This window comes from Lithobates pipiens, unplaced genomic scaffold (genome assembly GCF_037356315.1).
Source record: "Lithobates pipiens isolate NorthernLeopardFrog02 unplaced genomic scaffold, aLitPip1_a1.2 Scaffold_1, whole genome shotgun sequence".
Lineage (NCBI taxonomy): Eukaryota > Metazoa > Chordata > Amphibia > Anura > Ranidae > Lithobates > Lithobates pipiens.
In genome coordinates, this window is record NW_027507685.1 from 185,005,392 (window position 1) to 185,031,066 (window position 25,675).

Genomic DNA, 25,675 nt, shown 5'->3' on the forward strand with positions numbered 1-25,675 from the left:
CCCTCTATCCCATAGGGATGAATGTATGCCCGTATTTCATCCGCAAACGGATGGATGAAATACGGACATATCATCCGCATGTGTGAAAGGGGCCTAAGGAGCATTATTCTCGACTGATCACCAACGTAAAGAACATTTTTCTCACTGATCACCAACGTAAGGAGCATTCTTCCCACTGACCAACAACGTAAGGAACATTCTTCTCACTCATCACCAATGTAAGGAACATTCTTCTCACTCATCACCAACGTAAGGAACATTCTTCCCACTGATCATCAATGTAAGGAACATTCTTCCCACTGATCATCAATGTAAGGAACATTCTTCCCACTGATCATTAACCACTTGCCGCCCGCCCTATAACAAATAGATGGTGGCAAAGTGGTTGCATAATCCTGACCGGACGTCATATGACGTGATCAGGATTATGAGCCGCTGCGCGCCCCCGGGGGCGCGCATCGCAGCGATCGTTGTTGCGGGGGTGTCAGTCTGACACCCGGCAACTACAATCTACGGTCTCCGATGGAGACTCTTTACCACGTGATCAGCCGTGTCCAATCACGGCTGATCACAGTGTAAATAGGAAAAGCCGGTGATCGCCTTTTCCTCACTCGCGTCTGTCAGACGCGAGTAGAGGAGAGCCGATCGGCTGCTCCTCTGACAGGGGGGGTCTGTGCTGATCGATTATCAGCACAGCCCCCCCGAGGATGCCCACACTGGACCACCAGGGACGCCACCAGACCACCAGGGATGCCCAGGACAAGGTATGCCACCCTAGACCACCAGGTATTCCAGTCAGTGCCACAATGGATGCCAATCAGTGCCCATAATGGATGCCAATCAGTGCCCACAATGGGCATCACTGATTGGCATGCATTATTGATTGGCATCCATTAGTACAATATATTATAATACAATGCCGCCTATCAGTTCCCATCTGTGCCGCCTATCAGTGCCCATCCATGCCACCTATCAGTGCCCATCCATGCCCACCTGTGCCGCCTATCCATGCCCACCTGTGCCGCCTACCCATGCCCACCTGTGCCGACTAACCCATGCCCACCTGTGCCACCTATCCATGCCCATCCATGCCACCTATCAGTGCCCATCCGTGTCGCCCATCAGTACCACCCATCAGTGCCGCCTATCAGTGCCACATATCGGTGTCCATCAATGCCACCTCATCAGTGCCACTTCATTGGTGCCACCTCATCGGTGCCCATCAGTGCCGCCTTATCATTGCCCATCAGTGTAACCCCCATCAGTGCCCATCAGTGAAGGAGAAAACTTACTTATTTGCAAATTGAAACTAAAAAAAAAACATTTTTTTTGTCAAAATTTTCGGTATTTTTTTTATTTGTTTAGCAAAAAATAAAAACCGCAGAGGTGATCAAATACCACCAAAATAAAGCTCTATTTGTGGGAAAAAAAATGATAAAAATTTCATTTGGGTACAGTGTAGCATGACCGCGCAATTGTCATTCAAAGTGCGACAGCGCTGAAAGCTCAAAATTGGTCTGGGCAGGAAGGTGTTTAAGTGCTCGGTATTGAAGTGGTTAATGTAAGGAACATTATTCTCACTGATCACCAATGTAAGCAGGACTTTTTTTTACCATACTGCCAGTGCAACGCTCCAGTGTGAAAAGCCTTTGGGGCTTCACACTGGAGTTTGATGAGCGGCTTTTTCAGGGCACTTTCCGGTCGCTATTTTTAGCGTTATAGCATCTGCAGAGCGCCCCAGTGTGTAACACTGATATCTATACACTGAGTGGCAATCAATGTACCATATATTGGTGTGCACTAGTGAATAGCACCTGGTAAATAAGCACATGGCAAGAAGGAAGGAAAAAGAACAACACACATTCATACACAAACTGCTGTGCTATCATTATCACACTGACCTGCTGCCACACACAAGGCAGGTCAGTGTGGGTGACCAATTCCACAATGACTCTGCAGCTTCCAGCTCCATACCAACTGTCCCGCACAGCAGTGATGTGTGGCCACGCCCCCTCTGCTGAATACCCCAGGGAGGAGAGATGGCCGGAGCGCCTGTCTGTGCAATCATCCACGCACAGCTGACGGGGCTCCATGATTGCGCTAAGATCCATCCCCGCCAGCTCACTCCTCTCCTCTCGTATAGCTGCATGATCAACTGCCAGCAAGGATTTGTTCACTGCTTCCTCGGGGGTATAGTCTTCAATTCTGCATGTTGAGATGCGGGCACCTCCAGGAGCAGACTGAGCCAGGCCCCCCCCTCCACACCTCGGGGCCCTTGGTCAGCAACCGAGTGCCCGGATGCTCAGTCTGCCCCTGCCAAGTTCACTATATAGACCCCTTATATATTTGAACATGTTGATCATATCCCCCCTTATTCTCCTCTTCTCAAGAGTGAATAAATTCAGTTTCCTCTAATCTTTCCTCATAGCTGAGCTCCTGTATGCCTGTTATCAGTTTGGTTGCCCTTCTCTCCACTTTCTCCAGTTCCCCGATATCCTTTTTGAGAACTGGTGCCCAAAACTGAACTGTATATTCCAGATGAGGTCTTACTAATGATTTGTACAGGGGGAAAATTATATCTATGTGAAGTCCCTACCTCTCTTAATACAAGAAAATACTTTGCTTGCTTTAGAAACCGCAGCTTGGCATTGCATGCTATTATTGAGCTTATAATCTACCAAAACCCCCAGATCCTTCTCCCCTACGGATCCCCCCAGTTGTACTCCCCCTAGTATGTATGATGTATGCATATTCTTAGCCCCCAAGTGCATAACTTTACATTTATCAACATGAAACCTCATCTGCCACATAGTCGCCCAATGAGACAATGCATTGAGGTTGGCTTGGAAATTGGAGACAACCTGTAAGGACGTTATTCCACTGTATAGCTTGGTGTCATCTGCAGACAGAAATGTTACTTTTGATCCCAGACCCAATATCATTTATAAAGATATTAAAAAGTAAGGGTCCCAGCACTGAACCTTGTATGCCAAGCTCTGTCACCTCTGATAGTGATCTGTTTCTGGTTGGACTCAGCAAAAAATCGCTACTTACTGCAGTGATCTGTTGCTGCAAAGCTAAACAACAGAGCTGCGTCAGCTCTACATCAGCTCACACAAGACAGGAGGAGCTGCGATGTCACATCATTTCCTCTGAAAACACAATGCAGAAACTTTGTTTGAAAATGCTTCTTCATGAGTGCTTTGTAGTATGATTGCAAGTCCAAGAGCTGATCGATTCACTTAGTACTCAATTAGCCACACCAGTAGTAGTTATGGTGGCAGTCTGTCTCAGTGTTGTTATACAATAGCATCTAAACAGCAGTTAACTTAAAGCTTTGTAGGACTAGCCGACTCTGGCAGACATATCGAAACTAAAGCCCCATACGCTATCAGATTTTCTGCTGATTGTTGCCTACAGATTTACCAAAACCATATAATATGAGGTCAAATCTTAGGAGTTTCATTTTTGTATGCAATCAGGCAGGCCCTTGCGCTACATGGTTTTGGTAAAAATCAGCAGAAAATCTGATAGCGTGTATGGGGCTTAAGCTTTCTCAGAGGGAAAGCCCACTGGCTGGGCTGAATGTTTCTAGGCCGTATGATATTGTTTTTCCTCCAAGAATGCTGGTACCTGAGATGTCCACCAGTGCCAGTGTGCACGTATCAATATTTCATGTTATTTGGAGGCAGGATCTTGCATGTTATAGCATTTGAATCACTAAGGAAAGCCATAGACAGTCCAAATCGTGTATGGGCGGGCTGAATACAACAAGTTGCCTAACTGATCAACTTGGGGACAAACAGCCTGCCGGATTCATTTGCAATCATCGCCTGCGGCTGCTAGAGCCGCTAGCAATAATCACGGTCTTCTCCTGGCAGGAGAATACAATGTCTCGGCAGGGGGGATTCCCCTGTTTTGCACGATTCGGTCATGAACCCAGACAGTGCTATTTCTTTCCTTCAACCCATGGTCTATGGCCTATCTATGCTTCATTCTGTAAAAAAAGGGATGTGCAGCAACAGAAAACTCACCTTTAGAACAATCTCGTTAACGGTAGCTGCATCAGATTCAAAATACAGGTGCTTGTAATCGTGATTATTGAGGTAGGTCAGCTTGAACATTGCATGGCCTGTAATGGGGAACACAACTTCGTTAGGCACGTACATTTCAAACAAGAAGATAATACGCTGAAATTGAAACAATAAGAAATAAATGTAATTCGTGGGTAGCGTAACATTTAGGCTGGATATGCCAAGACCTCAAAGTTAAATGTTTACTATTTTTTCTTTTAGTTTTAACCTCTTGCTTACTGGACACTTAAACCCCCCTCCTGACCAGACCAATTTTGAGCTTTCAGCGCTGTCGCACTTTGAATGACAATTGCATGCTCATGCTACACTATACTCAAAGGAAATTTTAAACTTTTTTTTTTTTTTTGCGCTAAACAAACACAAATAGACAAAAAAACACAAAAAACAAAAACAAAAAAAAAACTTTTATAGTTTGTTATAACATTTTGCAAACTGGTATTTTTCCCCTTCATTGATTTTCGCTGATGAGGCTGCACTGATGGGCACTGATAGGCTGTCCAGATGGGCACAGATAAGGTGACACTGATGGACACTGGTAGGTGATATTGATAGGCAGCACTGGTGATGACACACTGTGGGCACTGATGGATGGCGCTGGTGGGCACTGGTAGGTGAGGCTAGTGGGCACAAAAGCCTCTCCCCAATCGGGACTGATGTCCCTCTCGCAGGCGCTGTCGATCAGCTTTTTTTTTCACCTCACGCTATCAGCATAAGGAGAAAAAATAGCCAATTACCGGCTCTGTTTAGGTCACATGATCAGCTGCCATTGGCTGACAGCTGATTACGTGTTAAGAGGTCAGGATCGAGTCCCATAGACTCGCTGATCACAGAGTGCGCAGGCCGCTCATGCACGGGAGGACGTCCATGGACACCCTTCTGGCAAATTAAGTTCGCTCTGTAGCTGTCTTTTGGCTATAGTGCAGACAAAGTAGTTACAAAAAAATATTTATTGTCATACTTACCTGCCCTGTGCAGTGGATTTGCACAGAACAGCCCAGATCTTCCTATTCTCGGGGCCCCCTTCGGTGCTCCTGGCACCTCTCCCCTGCCGAGTGCCCCCACAGCAAGGGACTTGCTATGGGGGCACCCAAGCAGGCTCACTCCTGAACCTACTAAGCAGCATTTTCAAAACACCTTGCTCATCAGGGAATGACTGTCAAATGACAGTGATCATCAGTTACGGAGATGATAGGTACAGTTCACAGCCTCCTCACTTTGATCAAGCCTGGGCTACAAAATCAACAATTTTCTGCTCATTTGTACATACACTACATCTTAAAGTTATCCTGTCATGGAGATACCATTGCTAACATTCTGAAAATAATAGCTGGATATCTGTATGTTCCTTCAGAATGTTAGTTTTTCTTGCCACTGTGCATAAATTGTAAATCCCACTTTGGAGTTACCAGGTTTTTATGCAGTAATTTGCCACAAAATCAGGTGTGATCCTTATCAAAGTCCCAACAACAGACAAACACAATGTGCTTAAGCTGATAGCATCCAAAAAAAATAAACAATTTCTTGAATCTCTTTATTAAACATACCCATTAACCACTTAACAACCGGCCCATAGCCGAATGACAGCTACTGGGCAGTTCGATAACTCTGGGAGGGCATACTATGATGTCCTCCCAGAATCGGGCATGCACGCAGGAGCATCCGCGACCGTACCCGGCACATCACGGATCATGGTAAATGGCTGCTGACAGCTGCCGTTTACCACATGATCACTCTGTCAAATGACGAAGCGATCACATGTAAACAAACCAGCGTGATATCCGGTTCCTCTCTCCCCTCTCCATCCAGTGTGAGCAGAGAGGGGAGAGATTGGATACAGCAGCGCTGTGGGCTGGATGTGTAGTGCCCACAGCGCTGCTCAGTGACAAATCCAGCCATCCATCCCTCTGTATAAGCCATCCATGCTCAGCCATCCCGCCATCCACCCCGTCATCCACGCTCAGCCATCCCGCTATCCCTCGGTCATACTTATCCACCCATCCATACTCAGCAATATTAATCCATCCATCCATTCATACTCAGCCATCCCATCCATCCACAGCCATACTCAGTGATACCCAGCCGTACTCAGCCATACTGAGTTGTACCCAGATATGCTCAGCGATACCCAGCCATACCCAGACTGTGAAAGCCTCCCACATGTGGTATTGCCGTACTCAGGAGGAGTAGGAAAATCTATTTTGGGGTGTTATTTTTGGTATGTACATGCAATGTGTTAAAAATATTGTATATATGGACAGCTTTGTGTTAAAAAAAAATGCATTTACATTTTCTTTCCACATTTTCCAAAAATTTGTATTAAAAAATGACATGTTCAAAAGACTCAATATGCCTCATAGATTATACATTGGGGTATTTTCAAAAATGGAGTAATTTTTGGGGCATTTCCATTGTCCTGGTGCTCCAGGGCCTTCAAAGGTGTAAGAAGTAGTCAGGAAATTAGATGTGTAATTTATTGAATTTATGCTCGAGAACACCTGTTGGCGCTCCGTGCATGTTGGGCCTCTGTATGTGGCCAGGCTTTGTAAAAGTCTCACACATGTGGTATCGCCATACTCAGGAAAGATAGCAGAATTTTGTTTTGGGGTGTAATTTGTGCTATGGATATGCTGTGTGTAAGAAATAACTTGCTAATATGACAATTTTGTGAAAAAAATAAAAACATCTCGATTTTGCTAAGAATTGTGGGAAAAAATGAAATCAAAAACCTCACCATGCCCCTTCCTAAATACCTTGAAATTGCTACTTTCCAAAAAGGGGTCATTTGGGGGGTATTTGTACTTTCCTGGCATGTTAGGGTCTCAAGAAATGAGACTCTATAACTTTCACAAAGACCAAATAATATACACCAATTTGGGTTATTTTTACCAAAGAGATGTAGCAGTATAAATTTTGGGCAAAATTTATGAGGAAAAATTACTAATTTGCAAAATGTTATAACTGAAAATTCTGTAAAATATGCATTTTTCTTCATTTATGTCTTTTTTCTTTTATAGTGTAAAAAATAAAAAACCCAGCTGTGATTAACCACTTAAGCCCCGGACCACTTTGCAGGCCAAAGACCAGAGCACTTTTGGCGATTCGGCACTGCAATGCTTTAACTGACAATTACACAGTCGTGCGGCGTGGCTCCCAAACAAAATTGACATCCTTTTGTTCCCACAAATAGAGCTTTCTTTTGGTGGTATTTGATCACCCCTGTGGTTTTTATTTTTGGCGCTATAAACAAAAAAAGAGCAACAATTTTGAAAAATACCCATTATTTTTTTTCATTTTGCTATAACAAATATCCCCCAAAAATATATATAGAAAAAAAACTATTTTTGTTTGCAGTTTAGGCCAATACGCATTCTTCTACATATTCTTGGTAAAAAAACAACAACGCAATAAGCGTTTGATTGGTTTGCGCAAAAGTTATAGCGTTTACAAAATAGGAGATAGTTTTAAGTCATTTTTCTTAATTTTTTTTACTAGTAATGGCGGCGATCAGCGATTTTTATTTGGGACCACTGTGATTTATACAGCAATCAGTGCTATACAAATGCATGGATTCCGGTGTAAATGACACTGGCAGTGAAGGAGTTAACCACTAGGGGGCGCCCTGGGGAGAGTTTCTAACCATGGGGGGGGGGGGGGGGGGGGCATGGCTGGGTGTGACACGTCACTGATCTCTGCTCGAGATCTCAAGGAGCAGAGATCAGTGACACTGTCACTAGGCAGAACGGGGAGATGCTTGATATACATTAGCATCTCCCCATTCTTCCTTCCCTTGAGACGATTGTGGGTATCCCAGCGGCGATCAAACTCATGGAGGTCCCAACCGGTGCTCACATAAGGCCATGGCGGCAAATTTAAAGAGACGTACCTGTACACCTATTTACCTGTCCGTGCCATTCTGCCAATGTACGTCGGTGTGCACAGGTCGGCAAGTGGTTAAATTCCAACCAAAAAAAGGACAAAAAATTTATATGGGTACAGTGTTGCATGACTGAGTAATTGTCATTCAAAATGTGAGAGCACCGAAAGCTGAAAATTGGTCTGGTTAGGAAGGGGGTTCAAGTGCCCAGTGAGTAAGTGGTTAAACATTTACAATGGAGGAAAAAGTAAATGAACCCATAGACTAATTGCTAATTGGAATCAGTATTTTGCACACCTGGAGTTTAATAAAATGAGTTTGGAGGTGTGGTTTAGAGCTATTTGGATTGACCTTTTAGCTTGTAAGCCCTAATGAGCAGGGCCCTCTGATCCCTCCTGTATTGATTTGTATTGTAACTGTAATGTTTTTGCAGCGCCTTACAACATGGGGGCAAACTGTTGCAGCTATATAAATCCGGTATAATAATAAAAGACACTCCAACATTTTAAGATGGCTGTACATAAGAAGCATTAGCTAATGTGAACCAAATTACTGCCAAAAATAAAAAACACACACACAGTTCCAAGGGGTTCACATTCTTTTTCTTAACACTGTATGCATTTTAGGTCTGTGACTACAATTATTGAAGCAGGGCACCATGATATCAAACCTACTAGCATTGTCAGGTCAAGAATAGAAGCCTCCATGCTAGGTTTTCTGTAGGGCTTGTCTCACCCAGATAATGACCTACTACTAATGGGTTCATTATGTGGGTGGAGACTATTTCTATATCGTGACGCTGGTTCAAATGATATTAAAAAGAAAATGTCTACCTCGAGAAGTTTACACGTAATAAATTATACCGCCAATGCTCCAAATTTACAACAATTTGTGAACTCCTGGATGCTAAAAAGTCATATTTGTACTCCTATCATATGTACACATCCGCTTTGATCAATATATCCCAGGTCGAGTTTTAGAGAGGGTCATTTTATTACATTTGGCCATCTCTGAACATGAGACATTTTATCTTGGAAATGTATAATTAAATATAATTACAAAGCATTAATCTTCCCCCGGTAGCATGTCTAATGATTTAAAGTGGGGGAACAAACATATAACTTCCTTAAATCATTCAGCAAATTAAACTTGTTTGGTACATATATTAGTAGATGCCTGCAGCGGGATAATTTGTTTCTATAATCAGAAGGCCAGAAGGGTTCAGAGGGGAGGAGGGATACTCTGCACTTACTGTATACTGTACATGTGTGCATATTGTTATTCTCTGAGATTTCAGTTTCACAGATTAAGGGGAATCTTTAAGCTGCCAAAGGTGATCCCTCCTTCTGAAAATACTAGTTGCCTGGCTGTCGTGCTGAGACAATGACTTGAGTATTTTCAGACTTACTTCTCCAGAACAAAATTGGATCGGCTTTTCTGACTTTACTTGCTGTTTTTGGGGCAATAACTCAGGCAGTAATATAGCTAGCATTTTCAGAAGGTCTGTAATGACAGCCTACATATTGCTTATGAGAATATCCCTTTACAATATAAAAAAGGTATGCAATTGCATGAACAGATTGCTGTCTAATATAAATGACTGTGTACAAATACTTATGCGCTGTGTTGGGAACCCAAATTTATTTATGCAGAAGCCTTTTAAAAGTGTAACTCCAGGCAAAGAGCTAAATACACAGTTCAAAACAATATATGGAAAAAGATTATCTATTCATGAAATGTGTAAAATGTGAAAATCCCAAAAAATGCCAGTGGAATTTAAATAACTCTATGATGATTAGCAGCAGGCAGTATGTTACATACAGCGCAGTACATAGGGCAGTAGCATGGATGAGGTGCAGTGGGGTATAATGTGGACTTGTGTTCATATTCTGAACAGTACAACGTGGAACATTCAAATTAGAGTATGGAGTGTGGCGATAAAGAACATGTAGGTATAATACAACATAGATTGTAGCATACCAGTGTACGTAATGTACAGCACAGTGTATGGAACATTAAACATTAACATGAACATGAACATTAAAGGAGCTGCAGGAATATCTGGCAAGTACTTGCTGTGTGGTACATGTGACAACAATCTCCCATATTCTTGATATGTCTGGGCTATGGGGTAGAGTGGCAAGACGGAAGTCTTTTCTTACAAAGAAAAACACCCAAGCCGGGTTAAATTTTGCAAAAACACATCTGAAGTCTCTCAAAAGCATGTGGAAAATGTGTTATGGTCTGATGAAACCAAGGTTGAACTTTTTCGCCATAATTCCAAAAGATACGTTTGGCACACAAACAACACTGCACGTCACCAAAAGAACACCATACCCACAGTGAAGCATGGTGGTTCAAGCATCATCCCGTGGGGGCTGTTTTTCTTCAGCTGGAACAGGGGCCTTAGTCAAGTTAGAGGGAATTATGAATGGTTCTGGCAAAAAACCTTCAGGCTTCATAGTTTCATAGTTATTAAGGTTGACTAAAGACACCAGTCCATCCAGTTCAACCTGAGTGAGTGTCTACAATTGTCTCTATCCCTGTACATCGCACACTCACATCGGTCCCTACCCTCAAGGAGCCCACAAAAAAAGCTAGCTTCTGCTAGAAAATTGAACATGAAGAGGAACTTCATCTTTTAGCATGACAACGACCCAAAGCACACATCCAAATCAACAAAGGAACGGCTTCACCAGAAAAAGATTAAAGTTTTGGAATGGCCCAGCCAGAGCCCAGACCTGAATCCGATTGAAAATCTGTGGGGTGATCTGAAGAGGGCTGTGCACAAGAGATGCCCTCACAATCTGACAGATTTGGAGTGTTTTTGCGAAGAGTGAGCGAATATTACCAAGATGTGCTATGCTGATAAACTCATACCCAAAAAGGCAGAGTGCTATAATAAAATCAAAAGGTGCTTTAAGAAGGTACTATCTTAAGGGTGTGCACACTTATGCAACCGTATTATTTTATTTTTTAGTTTTAGTTCCCTAATAGATTTCAGTTTACTGATCAACTGAGTTGTACAGTTTAAAGGTGAAATTAAAGGTAGAAGAAGTTCTGAAATGATTTAACTGTGTCTCATTTTTGAACATCACAGAAAACTGACATTTTAACTGTGTAGACTTTTTGTATCCACTGTGTACTCTTTTATTGGTTCAATTCAATGGATAAATACATACATTAAAAACTTATATCTGCAGAACACTGAAATAACATGACACAGTACCGATTAGGGCAAATTGGGCGGGCAGGGTAGTTGAATCACACACTAAACTGTCTAGCTTTTTGTTAACATTTATTTATTCCAACAAAACCGTTTGGACCTGTACTCAAAGGGTAATGGAAGGACCAAAATACGTACAGATCCTGGAGAAATTGCTGCTTAAAGGGCTAATTAAATGTTGGTCACATGTGTGAAGGCCTAGGTCTGGTCATGTGAGCTCAGCTGAAAGGACAGATCAGAGTTCAAATTATCTGATCATATAGTGCCTAGAATTTTACACACCACTAAAGGGAAGCTGGAGAAGCAGTTTCTCACAGAAAGTGGATACTTTATACCTTACTGTTGTGCATTTCAGTGTAACTGTGAGATACTAAACACTGAAGTTTAGAGCCTGGATACTGTAAAGCTGGCTTATCAATGAAGGAGCAAGATGACACCAATGAGAGAGGCTTCCTGGAAGATGGCAGAGGTGACTGGGGGTGTTCCCTGTAGTGGCCTGTGGGTGGAATCATAGTGCACAACGAATGAACAGGCACCCGACACTTTTGGAAGTGTTGGATGCAGAGGATTCTTCAGCCAGTGTAGCTTTAAGGCACGGATGACAGGACAGGGAGTATTATACCAGCCACAAAAGAAAATCTCCAGCTTCTAATGAACGTTAAACAGTTTGATTGGACCGGGTCAGTTCAAACTAATTATTTAGTTCAAAAAGACATGCCGCAACCCTGAGCCCTATATAGACTGTATGTAGTTTCAGATGGGTGTCCAATGTGCCCCTGTGCCTTTAAGGAGGATTGGGCTACCTCCAGGCCCACCTGTCCCTCATCTATCCATCAGAAGACATGTGTTCCCACTGTGGTGACCTTCATAAATGTAATAGGGTTAGAACTGCAAGCAATACACAGGGTGCCGTTTAGAGGCCTTGCAGCTTACGCATGTCTTTGTAAATGCGTGCTAAATAAACTCCTGGTTTTAACACATACTGTTGAACAGGTTCATTCGGTTGGTAAGCAGACTGGTTGGTGAGTTGAGCTGGGAATTTTTCTCTGTTTTTGTCTGACATGCGTTTGCCCTTCCATGTGCTCCTTGCTGTGAAGGCCAATTATAGGTGGGGACATGGGCCATCTCTTTGTTACACAGCATACAGGGTTGTGCTCCGGCGGTGGGATGGGAACTTCCTTTCCCACTCCCAGAACAAAATCGAATCAGGCTGAGTGGCATTCTGCCTTTCACATGGAGCTTTGTTCTCTATGAATGAATACAAAGCTTCTTCTGACTGGTTGGGTCAGAGATTATGACATCATCCACCCACCTCTCTGACGTCAGAGGAAGCTTTGTATTCATTTAAGGCCTTAGCAGAAAAGTGTTAGCACATACTTGCCTGCATCCAGGCTTAAACATCTGTCCCGTACAGCAGGTAACTGCTTTGTATGCAGCCACATGCTAACAGCTGTGACCGATGTAAGCTTGCCTTTCATTTAAATAGGATAGACATGCTATTCACATTTACCAGTCATTTAAGTTGCAAGAATCTTCTGATACCAATACAATCCACCAGTGAATGTGCCCCAATACCAATTAATAAAGCTATCTGTTAAACACACGTGTCCAAAAGGCCACAGAAATACATTTCATATTCAATAAAATAATCAAAGCATTAACCACTTCAGCTCTGGAAGGTTTTAACCCATTTCCTGACCAGACCATTTTTTTGCGTTATGACACTGCGTTGTTTTAACTGACAACTGCATGGTCGTGCGACACTGTGCCCAAATAAAAACAAAGTCCTTTTTTTTCCCCATAAATAGAGCTTTATTTTGGTAGTATTTGATCACCTCTGCGGTTTTTATTTTTTTCTCCTCACGCTAACAAAAAAAAAAAATAATCACTGGGATGATCATCAGTCCCGATCACTGAGATGTGCCCTGCCTCCTCAGTGCCCACCTGTGCCCCTACAAGTGCCACCTGTCAGTGCCCACCAGCGCTACCTATCGGCGCACACCAGTGCAGCCTATCTGTGCACACCAGTGCAGCCTCATCGGCGCATATCAATGAAGCAGAAAAATTACCTGTTTACAAAATTTTATAACAAACTATTAAACATGATTTTTGTTTTTCCAAAATTTTCCATCTTTGTTTAGCAAAAAATAAACCCCCCAGCTGTGATTAAATACCACCAAAAGAAAGCTCTATTTGTGGGGAAAAAATTATAAAAAATGAATTTGGGTACAGTGTTGTATGACCGCGCAATTGTGCATCAGCGCAGAAAGCTGAAAATTGGTCTGGGCAGGAGGGGGGTATAAGTGCCCAGTAAGCAAGTGGTTAAAAGAACTAAGAAAAGTCCTGGGTGGCTTAACTCCAACATAAAAATGCATATAAAAGCAAAGGAGAAGGCCTTCAAAAAATACAAGACTGAGGGATCAACATCAGCATTCCAAATTTACAAAGATTGCCACAAGAAATGTAAAGGTGCAATCAGGGTGGGTAAGCTAGAAAACAAAAGGCACATAGTGGAGAAGAGTAAAAAAAAAAAATCCCAAGAAATTCTTTCAGTACATAAATAGTAAGAAAGGGAGGTCAGATCATATTGGTTCCATAAAGGATGAAGGGAATCTGGTTACTGAGGATGGTGAGATTGCAAAGGTATTGAATTTATTATTCTCTGCAGTCTTCACTAGGGAAACAGGGGGGGGGGGGGGTTCAGTAATCAAAACTGCAATGTCTATCCTCATGACATGTCACAGGAAGCACACTCATGGCTAACAGAGGACAGAATTAGACTTGAATAACTTAACATCAATAAGTCACCGGGACCAGATGGCTTGCACCTGAGGGTCCTTAAGCAACTCAGTCTAGTAATTGCTAGACCATTGTTCCTATTTTTTTCAAACAGTCTACTGGTACCAGCTTATTGGAGAAAAGCCAATGTAGCATCAATATTTAAAAAAGGGCCAAGTTACATCCCTGGGAATTACAGACCAGTTAGCCTAACATCAATTGTATGCAAGCTCTTGGAGGGGATGATAAGGGACTATATACAAGATTTTAGTAATAACAAAGGCATCATTAGCAAGAATCTGCATGGATTAATCAAGAATAGTTTATGCCAAACCAATCTATTACCTTCTATGAGGAGGTGAGCTGTCATCTAGATAAAGGAAGGCTCGTAGACTTGGTGTATCTGGATTTTGCAAAAACATTTGATACAGTTCCCCAAAAACTTTTACTGTACAAAGTAAGGTCTGTTGGCATGGACCATAGGGTGAGTACATGGATTGAAAACTGGCTACAGGGGTGAGTTCAGAGGGTAGTGATAAAAGGGGAGTACGCGGAATGGTATGGTGTGGAAAGTGGGGTCCCCCAGTGTTCTGTCCTGGGACCAATCCTATTTAATTTATCCATAAACAACCTGGAGGATGGGAGAAACAGCTCAATCTCGGTATTTGCGGATGATACTAAGCTAAGCAGGGAAATAACTTCTCCGCAGGATGTGGAAACCTTGCAAGAAGATCTGAACAAATTAATGGGGTGGGCAACTAAATGGCAAATGAGGTTTAATGTAGAAAAATGTAAAAGAATGCATTTGGTTGGCAAAAAATATGAATGCAATCTACTCACTAGGTGAAGAACCTCTGGGGGCCACCTAGTAGATGACAGGCTCAGTAACGGCATGCAAAATGCCAAGCTGCTGCAAGCAAAGCAAGCAGAATATTGGCATGCATTAAAAAGGGGATTAACTCCAGAGATAAAACGATAATTCTCCAACTTTACAAGACTCTGGTCTGGCCGTACCTGGAGTATGCTGTCCAGTTCTGGTCACCAGTCCTCCGGAAGGATGTGCTGGAACTGGAGATAGTCCAGAGAAGGGCAACAAAATTAATAAAGGAAATGGAGGACCTTAGTTATTAGAAGTTATCCTCATAAGCACTGAACTTATTCTCTTTGGAGAAGAGATGCTTGAGAGGGGATATGCTTTTGATGTACAAATACTGTACTGGTGACCCCACAATAGGGATAAAACGTTTTCACAAAAGGGAATTTAATAAGACACGTGGCCACTCAGTAAAGCTAGAAGAAAATCAGTTTAACCTTATACTACTTAGAAGGTTCTTTACTGCAAGAGCAGTTAGGATGTGGAATTCTCTTCCACAGGCGGTGGTCTCAGCGGGGAGCATCAATTATAAAAAAAAAACAAAAAAAAAAAACAATTAGATATGCACCTGAACGACCACAACATACAGGGATATACAATGTAATGACATAAAATCACACACATAGGTTGGACTTGTGTCTTTTTCCAACCTCGCCTACTATGTAACTATATGAAGAGAATCAAGACCATTTCCTCCATGCATCTCCAAAAATGCTTATGCCGCGTACACACGATCAGACTGTCTGGCGGACAAACCGCCGCTCTTCCCAACAACCCTGGCCATTGGTTGTCGGAATCTGGGAGCCCTACCCATTCGCCTGGTGAAAAAATGTAAATAAAACACAACACAAGGTTTTAAAATAATTTATTGCACAGCTCCGGGGGTCTTCTTCCATCTTAGGGGGTCTTCTCTACAGACTCCTCCACTATCTTCTGCTCTTTTGCTAGCTCTTTTACTATCGGAGTAGCCCGGCTTTCTTCTTCGACGCCGTCCGGGGATCTTCTTCCAATTTCGGGGGTCTTGTCCCTCTCTTCGTTTCTTTTTGCCGGGCCTCCGCTTTCTTCCTATAGCTCTTTTACTAGCGGTGGCCCAGTCTTCTGTCGCCGGCGCCTCTTCTTCTGACTTCGGGGGTCTTGTTCCCCTCTTCGGTTCTTTTTGCCGGGCCTCCGCTCTTTCTTCCAGCTCTTTTACTAGCGGTGGCCTGGTCTTCTGTCATCGCCTTCTCTTTTCTTGAGGAGGCTGGCACTGTGACATCATAAGGGGCGGGGACATCACCTGGTGACCCCGCCCATCGTCCCTATATAAGTGGCCGCATAACGCGTCCCTGTCATTACAGCCAGAGACAGCGTCGAGTCAACATCTCAAGGAAGAAGAGAAGAAGAAAAGAGAAGGCGGGCGGCAGCGACAGAAGACCAGGCCACAGCTAGTAAAAGAGCTGGAAGAAGGAGCGGAGGCCCGGCAAGACCCCTGAAGTCAGAAGAGGCGGCAGGGTCAGAAGACCGGGCCACCGCTAGTAAAAGAGCTATAGGAAGAAAGCGGAGGCCCGGCAAGAAGAACCGAAGAGGGGGACAAGACCCCCGAAGTCGGAAGAAGACCCCCGGATGGCGACGAAGAAAGCCGGGCTCCTCCGCTAGTAAAAGATCTAGCAATAGAGCAGAAGATAGCGGAGTCGTCTGGCGAGAAGACCCCCCAAAACGGAAGAAGACCCCCGGAGCTGTGCAATTAATTCTTTTAAAACCTTGTGTTGTGTTTTATTTACATTTTTTTCACCAGGTGAATGGGTAGGGGTACATTGTACCCCATACTCATTAACATAGGGTGGGAGGCCGGTATCTGGGGGCCCCCGTATTAAAGGGGGCTCCCGGATTCCGATAAGTCCCCCGTCCGCGACAACCAACGCCCAGGGTTGTCGGGAAGAGGCCCTTGTCCTTATCAACATGGGGACAAGGTGCTTTGGGGTGGGGGGGCCGCAGGGCCCCCCTTCTCCAAAGCACCCCCCCATGTTGAGGGCACGCGGCCTGGTACGGCTCAGGAGGGGGGCGCTCGCTCGTCCCCACCCCCTTTCCTGACCGGCTGGGTTGCGCGCTCGCATTAGGGTCTGATATGGACCTTGAGGGGGTCCCTCACGCCGTTTTTTTGGCGTAGGGCTTCCCCTTTAAGTCCATACCAGGTGACGGGGCCAGCGATGTGTCAATCTCACCGACATAGACTTCCTTTGCTAGTCCTGGTTACGTGGAGCCGCGTTCAAAATAAACGGACTTTTCTCCGTGTGCGGGAAAGTCCGTTCATTTCAAAAGTCCAGTGGACTAGCACACAGACGGCCAGATTGTCCGCCGGACTCGCAGTGCGGCCGACAATTTTTGAGTCAAAACTACCTTCCAAGTCCGCTGGACTTTTGGGCAAAAAAAGTCTGCCAGAGCCCACACAAGGGCAGATTGTCCGGCAGATAGTCTGATCGTGTGTACGCGGCATTAGAGGCACTGCAGGGTCTAAAAGCCTCCAAATTCTGTCTCTATAGAGTTTACCTATACGAATCTCTAATGGCTTGATTCTATATGCTGCATATTTTACATTACAGATCCTACATGTCAGGTCCCTACATGGATGCAGGCTTCTCCTGATACGGTGGGCATATCCCCAGAGGGATCTTCGAAGTCTGGGAACCAAAGGAATGGACCAAAGTCCTAGACCTATATAGCACCCTGTAGTAAACTTGCTCTAAGCAGGATTCAATGTCTGAAGCAACATTACAGACTGTTTCCACAGTGTGGAGTCTGGGTATTATTTCCAACGTATTACCACGGTTACACAGATACTTTTGCACTAGTTCTGCAACCTGCCGCCCATACAAATATATACAGCCTCTCGACGGGTGACCTTCAATGCTGAGAGGCCAAATAAATGCAGCCCTATGTAAACACATTACTGTGCTCACCCAGCACAGTAATTGGCAGGTACCGGAAAGCTCCCAATGCGTATTTGCAGTTGGAAACTTTCCGATCATGTGACCGCTGCAACTACCAATCACATCGGTCACATGATTGGAACTGCCCACCCTGGCATTTAGAACCGCTTAAAAGGCTGGGAGGCGGCAGGGGGAAGGGGCTAATAAATACAGAGCTGTATCTTCAATGTCTGCCTGGTTTTAAGGGCCTTTCTTAACAGGTGCAATGGAACTGCACCGGGCAGCTACTTTAGCACAGTCCTACCGCAAGACAATGCAACACATAGATTAAAGGGGGCATTGGGGTTTGGAGGACCTTTGTGGAAGACCTCGTCTTCTGACCTGGGAGCTCTGTGACAAAAGCCAGCAGCACAGCACTCTAGGAAAGGTTTTGTTGGATCACGAACCCTAATGTATGATCACAGAAAATATTCTTTATTTATGACCAGTGTTTTTATAGACCAGTTTATTTGTATTAACGCTAAATCTACATTGAGCAGATGACAACAGGGGCCACACTTTCTGCATCTTTCCACAACAATTTAAAGTTTAGTCCATGAAATCACTAGCCAGATATAAAATGTCTGCCTGTTTTATCAGCTGTTGTGACAGAGTGACACTAAGAGTCACAATATGGCATATCTTGTATGTCAGGAGTCAAGGCAGCTAACATATCCCATTATTCTAATAAGACAAGTTGAGACTTTTCTCGCAGACAGTCCAAAAAGTTTACTGGTAGCAGATGTGATGGATAGTTGTGGGGTGTGAGCAGATAAAAGAGGGGAGGGAAGGAGAGAAAATGGAAAGACTGGCAAATGAACTAGACTTGACTAGATTTATCTGATAAAACAGGCAGAGACAAGTAATAGGGAGGGGTGTGATGGAAAGGGTGATGTTCCTAAAATAGGTCAGCATAAGCATCATGTCCATATCAGTCTTTATCTTATGTCTTGTCCTAGGCTTCCTGTCACTATTGTCTGCGACTGTCCCTAGCTGCACCCATCTTAAAGGCACATCATTAAGCGTCCTAGAGGCAGGTGTATTATGCCTTTCCAAATGTATCACGCATCTAGTCAGCCTTTACCAAATCAGAGAGGTCATAGGGTAACAAAAATGATAATTAATTAAAGCGGTAAGGGGCGCTTACAATGATCATCTTTTATTTATGTAAGATCCAAAAAGGAAATGAGCAGTTTGCTGTAACAGCAAAGTGTTAGATAGATTAGCAGATTTAGGTACAAATGGAAGCTGAACTCCAGCTAACACTCCCCTTGCCCCAGAAAGACCATACTGCTGTCCAAAATGTATCTCTGGTGCTCCTTCATCCAGAGTGTAAATCACCTCTAATACAGGAGGTGATTTACTGGGTGGATCACCGGGTGTTATGGCCAGGGGTCACTTGAGGTGTAGGGTCTAAGTACTAACCGGTATTCACCAGAGCTTCTGATGGTGGAGATGGGTTTTACTGTGTGTCAGTACCAAGTCGCGGTCCTCAGGATCGCCCCACCAGGAGGTAAGTAAGCTGCAGTCCAGTAGCAGATATAGCAGGTAGGGTTCAGTCAGAAGCGTAGTGAGTAAACAAGTGGTTGCAGGTTGGGATCAAGCAGAAATGTAGTTGAGGAACAAGCCAAAGGTTGATAACAAATGGTAGTGGAGAGAAGGACAACCTCAGGTATGCAAAGGAGCAAGAGATCAGCTGGAGCAGCGCACAATAATATGTCAAACATTCCAGTTTGACAGATTATTGTGCACAGACATGGCTCAAATCAGGAAGTTCATGGGGGGAGCAAAGAGTTAAAGGTTCACCAGAAGCAAGAGACAAGGAAAGATTTTCCTAAGAGATCAGACAGGGCGCTGTCCAACATCTCAGGTGGCACAGTGAGAAGAGCCACAGCCAGGCACCACAGAAGTCACAGGTTCAGATCTGGACCCTGACAAAAGGTGAAAAAGCCTTAAAAAGAAAACAAATGCAGCCACCTTGTCTAATAGTTGTTAAAATTCTGTTTTTGGCTTTGGGGTTATTACCAATTTAAAACGGGGGGGGGGGGGGGGGGTGGTACCCGGTTTTGACAGGTACTTTCTATCCCACTTCCTTCTTCTGCTGTCTCACTGTCTCCTCCTCCCCAATCATCCAGGACAAGTCACAGGTCCCAGAAGATTGCTTGGCCACTAGGAGAACACAGCGCGGTTCGCGCATGCACACCCAGCTGGCTAATACAGCTGGGAGCCCACAGTAGTAATGAGGGCGCCACAGAGAGGAGGGGGAGTTGAGTGAGGCGTCGCTGGACCGTGGGACAGGTGAGTGTCTGTTTATTTAAAGTCAGCAGCTACACTTTTTGTAGTTTGACTTTTAATAAACTTACAAAACAGTGGAACTCTACTTTAATGCAAGTTTGCAATGTGCTGCAATTCACTGGTGCTAGTCAGCTTCATTATTGTCTTCGCACAGCTACAAATCATATTGTAGGGGGATAGCTGATCCAATATTTATGTTACAGGTGGAGCCTGGTAGGCTAAAACCCCATACACACTATCAGATTTTCTGCTGATTTTTGTCTTCAGATTTACCAAAACCATGTAGTGCAAGGGCCTGCCTGATTGCATACACATTAAAACTCCTAAGGTTTGACCTCATATTATATGGTTTTGATAAATCTGAAGGAAAAAATCTGAAAATCTGATAGTGTGTATGGGTCTTTAGTTAGTCTCTGGTTTCTTTTATTTCTGGGATACTTCAACTGTGAGATCACCATCATCATTCTCCACCCTGTTCCTGTTGAAATTCGAGTTTAGCATGTCAAAGCCAACAGAAGCTGTGTTTCAGCTCCCCCTACTGCAATGTCCAAACAATCAAATTAACAGGAACAGCATGGGTCCTTCATAAAGACTTCAGCAGGATTCGAGGACTCTGGAAACACAAAAATCTCACCAAGACCCCATACACACTATTAGATTTTCCGCAGATTTTTGTCTTCAGATTTACCAAAACCATATAATATGAGGTCAAACCTTAAAGCCATATACGCGCGAATGGAATTTCCGACAGAAAAAGTCAGACAGGATCTTTTCATCATATATGCCGATTATGTGTATGCCCCATCGGGCTTTTTACGTAGAAAATTCCGACAGCCCTAGAAAGACAACATGTTCTAAATTTTTCCGACGGAACCAATTCCTAACGGGAATACCGCTCGTCTGTATGCTGTTCCGATGTATGAAAAATGACGCATGCTCTGAAGCACGAGATGGAAGCTATTGGCTACTGAACTTCCTTTTTCTAGTCCCGTCGTATGTGTTGTACATCAACGTGTTCTCGATTGTCAGAACTTGGTGTGATTGTGTGTACGCAAGACAGCTTCAGTGGAATTCCGTCAGGAGAACCGGTCGTATGTAGAGGGCATAAGAGTTTAAATTTGTATGTAATCAGGCAGGCCCTTGCACTACATGGTTTTGGTAAATCTGAAGACCAGAATCTGCAGAAAATCTAATAGTGTGTATGGGGTCTTAGAGTTTGCAAGAAAGAGCATAAAAGGAAAAAAATTGCTTTGGGCAGACTGACTCTTACAGCAAAAAACTTCACCTGGCTGTCCCCAAAGCTACATGCCTGTGGTTGCTGAGATCTTCATTTTATGAATCTGTGTACTTAAACATGCAGGGCAGATTGTTCTGTTCTTATGTGTACCATTTTCTTTCAGAACTAAAGTCAGCCTTGCACGAAATGTAATTCTCAATTATGTAATCCTCTGTACAAGAGTACTCAAATGGAGTACAGCCAAGTACTAGGCAGGAGGGGACAGCAGAATTATCACAGCAGTGTGCTGCTGCTTATTCAATGTCAAATCAGCAGTCAGGGGGTGTATTCTTGACCACAATATCCGGTCGCAGTGGAAGTCCAGAACCTGCCTGAGTTGTCTGGCGGAGGTGCCAGGATCACTAAGCTGGTGTAAAAGTCACATCTGTGTTTCCAGTTTCTTTCCACAAGTTCACTTTTATTAGTTCTATATAAGCCATAGACTTATAAAGTGAGCCTCTGGGTCTGGATGCCAAATATAGACACATTTGTTTTTGATCTGCCTTGAATATTGGATTCATGCTATGTTTCAGATTAGCCTTTCTAAACCCTTTTTACCCAAGGAGAGCATTTGAATTTATTTTCAAGTCTCAGGGAACCCCTGTTAAAACAACTCATAGTTACACAGTTAATCTGGTGAAGTCCATCCAGTTCAATGAAAAAAAGAAAATTCCTCCCGATCCCCTGAGAGGCAATCAGATATTCCCTGGATCAACTTCACCTATAAATATTAGTATCTAGTTATATTATGAACATTTAGGAAATAATCAAGGCCTTCTACTGAGCTGGCCAGAACCACCTCTGGAGGGAGTCTATTCCACATTTTCACAGCATACTGTGAAGAAACCTTTCCGTATTTGGAGATGAAAACTCCTTTCCTCCAGACATAAAGAGTGTCCCCCTTATCCTCTGTGCTGATCTAAAGTGAATAACTCCGCACCAAGTTCACTAATCGGACCACTTATGTATTTGTACATGTTGATCATATCCCCCTTAATCTCCTCTTCTCAAGAGAGAATACATTCAGTTCCTCTAATCTTTCCTCATAGCTGAGCTCCTCCATGCCTCTTATCAGTTTGGTTGCCCTTCTCTGAACTCTCTAGTTCCCCAATATCCTTTTCGAGAACTGGTGCCCAAAACGGAACTGCACATTCCAGGTCTTACTAATGATTTGTACAGGGGCAAAACTATCTCTCTCTCTCTGGGGTCCATAACCTCTCAATGTATGAAAGGATTTTTGGAAACCACAGCTTGGTATGGCATGCTATTATTGAGCTTATGATCTACCAGAACACCCAGATCCTTCTCCACCTTTGATTTCCCCAGCTTTTCTCCTAGCCCCCAAGTGCATAACTTTACATTTATCAACACCGGGATGTTAGACATTCTGTAAGGATGTTGTTATACTGCATACCTTGGTGTCATCTGCAAAGAATGAAATGGTACTTTTAATCCCAGACCCTACATCATTTAGAAATATATATATAAAAAAAAAGTATAATAAAGTCTCAACACTGAACCTTGGGGGTACAGCATTGATAACCTTACATCATTCAGTGCAAGAATCATTAACTGCTACTCTCTGAATACAGACTTTTAGCCAGTTTTCTATCCATTTCCAAAAAGATTTTTCCAAGCCTGTAGACTTAACCGTATACTTTATTGTTACACCGACAATTCATTGGTGGGTCAGTGTGAAAAATGCCCCTTACACTGGTGGCCAGTGGGAAGAATGACCCCATCGCATGGAAACAGAAGATCTCATTCATGAAAAAGCCTGAAATAAGAACTGTGTTTCTCAGAGCAACCAGTCAATCCTCTTCATTTTCCAAGTGCAGTATAGGAAAAAAATAACACAGCTTAGGTAAATGAAAAAAAAAAAAAAAAAACTGATATTAAATGCAGTATGAGGTAATTAATCTTCACATATCTGTGCCAACTTGATGTATTGACAGAAGGAAAACCTACTGAAGATCAAGCCTATACTATGACTGTGGTAGGACAAATCCAGCTGAAAATCAACAAAGCACAGAGAAGAAAACAATAAGAATCACACAAAAGTGGTCAAGGATCAAATGGGGAGTGATGTTTTTCCAAACCAGTGGAGATCCCTCTGGCAACATTGCTTGAAACGTTCCAGAAAACACACTGTATACTTATTATTGCAATATATTTTCGGGCAGTGAATATAACAGCTGTTCTGTCTGATGTGACATGAAATGGCTCCGTTTGCAAAAGGGCACCTCTTATATTTACACGAGAGTCGCACCGAGAAACATCTCTGTGTTCAGAGGCGACACGATAGGGTGTAAATGGGTCTGATGGCAGGTAACTCTATGTCACAATGGTGACAGGGACATGCTGGGAAATCCAGTGACCTTTTACATACTGCTAATTAAAAAGAAATTACACAGTGTTCTCCATTCACTGGTGAGACACGGGAACAGCGGCTTTTACACATGAATAGTTCGATTCCATCTATTGCAGCTTTTTTCTCATCTTTTAACTCTTCAGTTCCCAGGATGGGGGAATATTCTGTGTCTGCCCTTGTTTCCACCATGGAAGCACAAAGGGAGGGATCATGAGATAAAACATGATGGATTCATGAAGATCCAAATATCTAGCATCCAAACTGAAATTCTGCAACGTGCAAGTGACAATAGTAGCAGATTTTTAGGATCGCAGCCATCTACGGCGTGTGCTGTGCGATAATGGATGTAAGAGCCTCGGGTGTGGTGTGTCTGACATATAAAGACCTATTCATTTTCCTACAAATTAGGTTGCAAAGGGTTATGAAGGGACACTACCAAACCACAAAAGGAAAAATCTGCGAGTGAGAAGGCGTTCACAGACACAACCCAGTCTACCTACACCTAACTTCCCACTGGCAAGGGACCAGACATAAACCCAGAGTTGTGAAGTAGTTTAAAAAAAATAAAATCTTTGTTCAGCTTAAGTTACGCATATGCAAGACTTTCATGTGTATGTCCTAACATAACAATGCCAGTAGCTAGAAAAAAAAAATCGAACCACTGAAAAATCATCGTATGCCATATACCCACATATTTTTCAATGAGTATCCTACGTTTGGAAAACATACTGTGAACAGCAAAGCTGGCAGGGATGGTGGATAACACTGCTGGCAGCAAAGACATACAACACTGCTACTAGTGCACTGGACCAAGAAGTTAGGCTGGCAAATGCAATAAGAGAGGCTTGGCTGCCAATATGTATGTAACAGATAATTCAAGATCATATGATCATGATATATCAAGACTATGTATTTAAAATGATCCAAAGCTATGCACTCTTCCTGTGTCAAATGCCTGAATATGCCAAGTCCTGCAAGAGTGATCAGCAGACAGGAGGTTAATAATCCAAGAGAAGAAAAAGGAAATACAATGCAGACACAGGGTTCTTCTCAATCTGGCACTTTATTATTGCTTCTGTGGTTTTGTCAGACAAGCTATTTTCTGTTCACGTTTGATGCACATCTGTGTATTGCTGCATCTACTTAGCTTGTGTGTGTTTGCCCAGATTTGTACACTTGTTTGTAAGTGTTTGTGTGCAGTGTCTGGCACCGAAACACTTCTGTGGCCAGAGACATCAATCAAACTGTCAAAGTCGATGACAGCTACCGACAGACGGCCGGTGTCAAAGGTTGCGGCGTAGAAGAAGAGGCAGGAAAGGTTTCTGAAGAAGAAAGCTGCCGAGCCCCCACCTTTCTTAACACAGACAGAGGCAGGAGCCCCAGAATTCATCGTCTTCATCAATCTTCTTGCCGCCTCCCTCTGATCGGCCGTGTGGAAATACAAAGGTGTAGCTGTATAAGATGGGACTGATGGTCTCCACTCACCGTCTGGCACCTTGCACAAAGCTTTGTACTAGGCTACAGAACAGAATTGTCGATAAGAAACTCAGTTCTTTTCCCAGGACATTTTAAATGAACTTGTGTCAGTATAGTACCAAAATAAAAGTATAATATCATTGTATGATGGTATAAATACAGATTGTCCATTGAAAACAAACAATGCTATAATGATTTAGGCTAAACAGTGTTTACAATGTTCTTTACGCAGTCAAATGCATTCATAACGCTAAGGATGTGTCAACAAAATAAGAAGCTTTAGGCCTAATTCTCACAGGCATGTGATTAAGCCCCCGTTCACATTGACTACAGCTTTGAAATCGCGTGACTTCATCTGAAATTGCAAAATTCCAAAGCCGCATATCAGTGCGACTTCAAATGTGACTTGGAAGACATCCATGTGATTTCATAGTTAGTAAGGTTGAATAAAGACACCAGTCCATCC

The 25,675-nt window shown here is 43.3% G+C and overlaps 1 protein-coding gene across 1 annotated transcript in view; it reads right to left on the bottom strand.

The window, feature by feature from the left end:
• The window catches only part of MAPKAP1 (MAPK associated protein 1), a 341,504-nt gene that overhangs the window by 11,846 nt on the left and 303,983 nt on the right, over nt 1-25,675 (bottom strand). Inside the window, exon 11 of the mRNA XM_077478999.1 lies at nt 4,035-4,132. Coding sequence (XP_077335125.1) covers nt 4,035-4,132 — 98 coding nt within the window. The remainder of the gene's footprint in view (nt 1-4,034; nt 4,133-25,675) is intronic.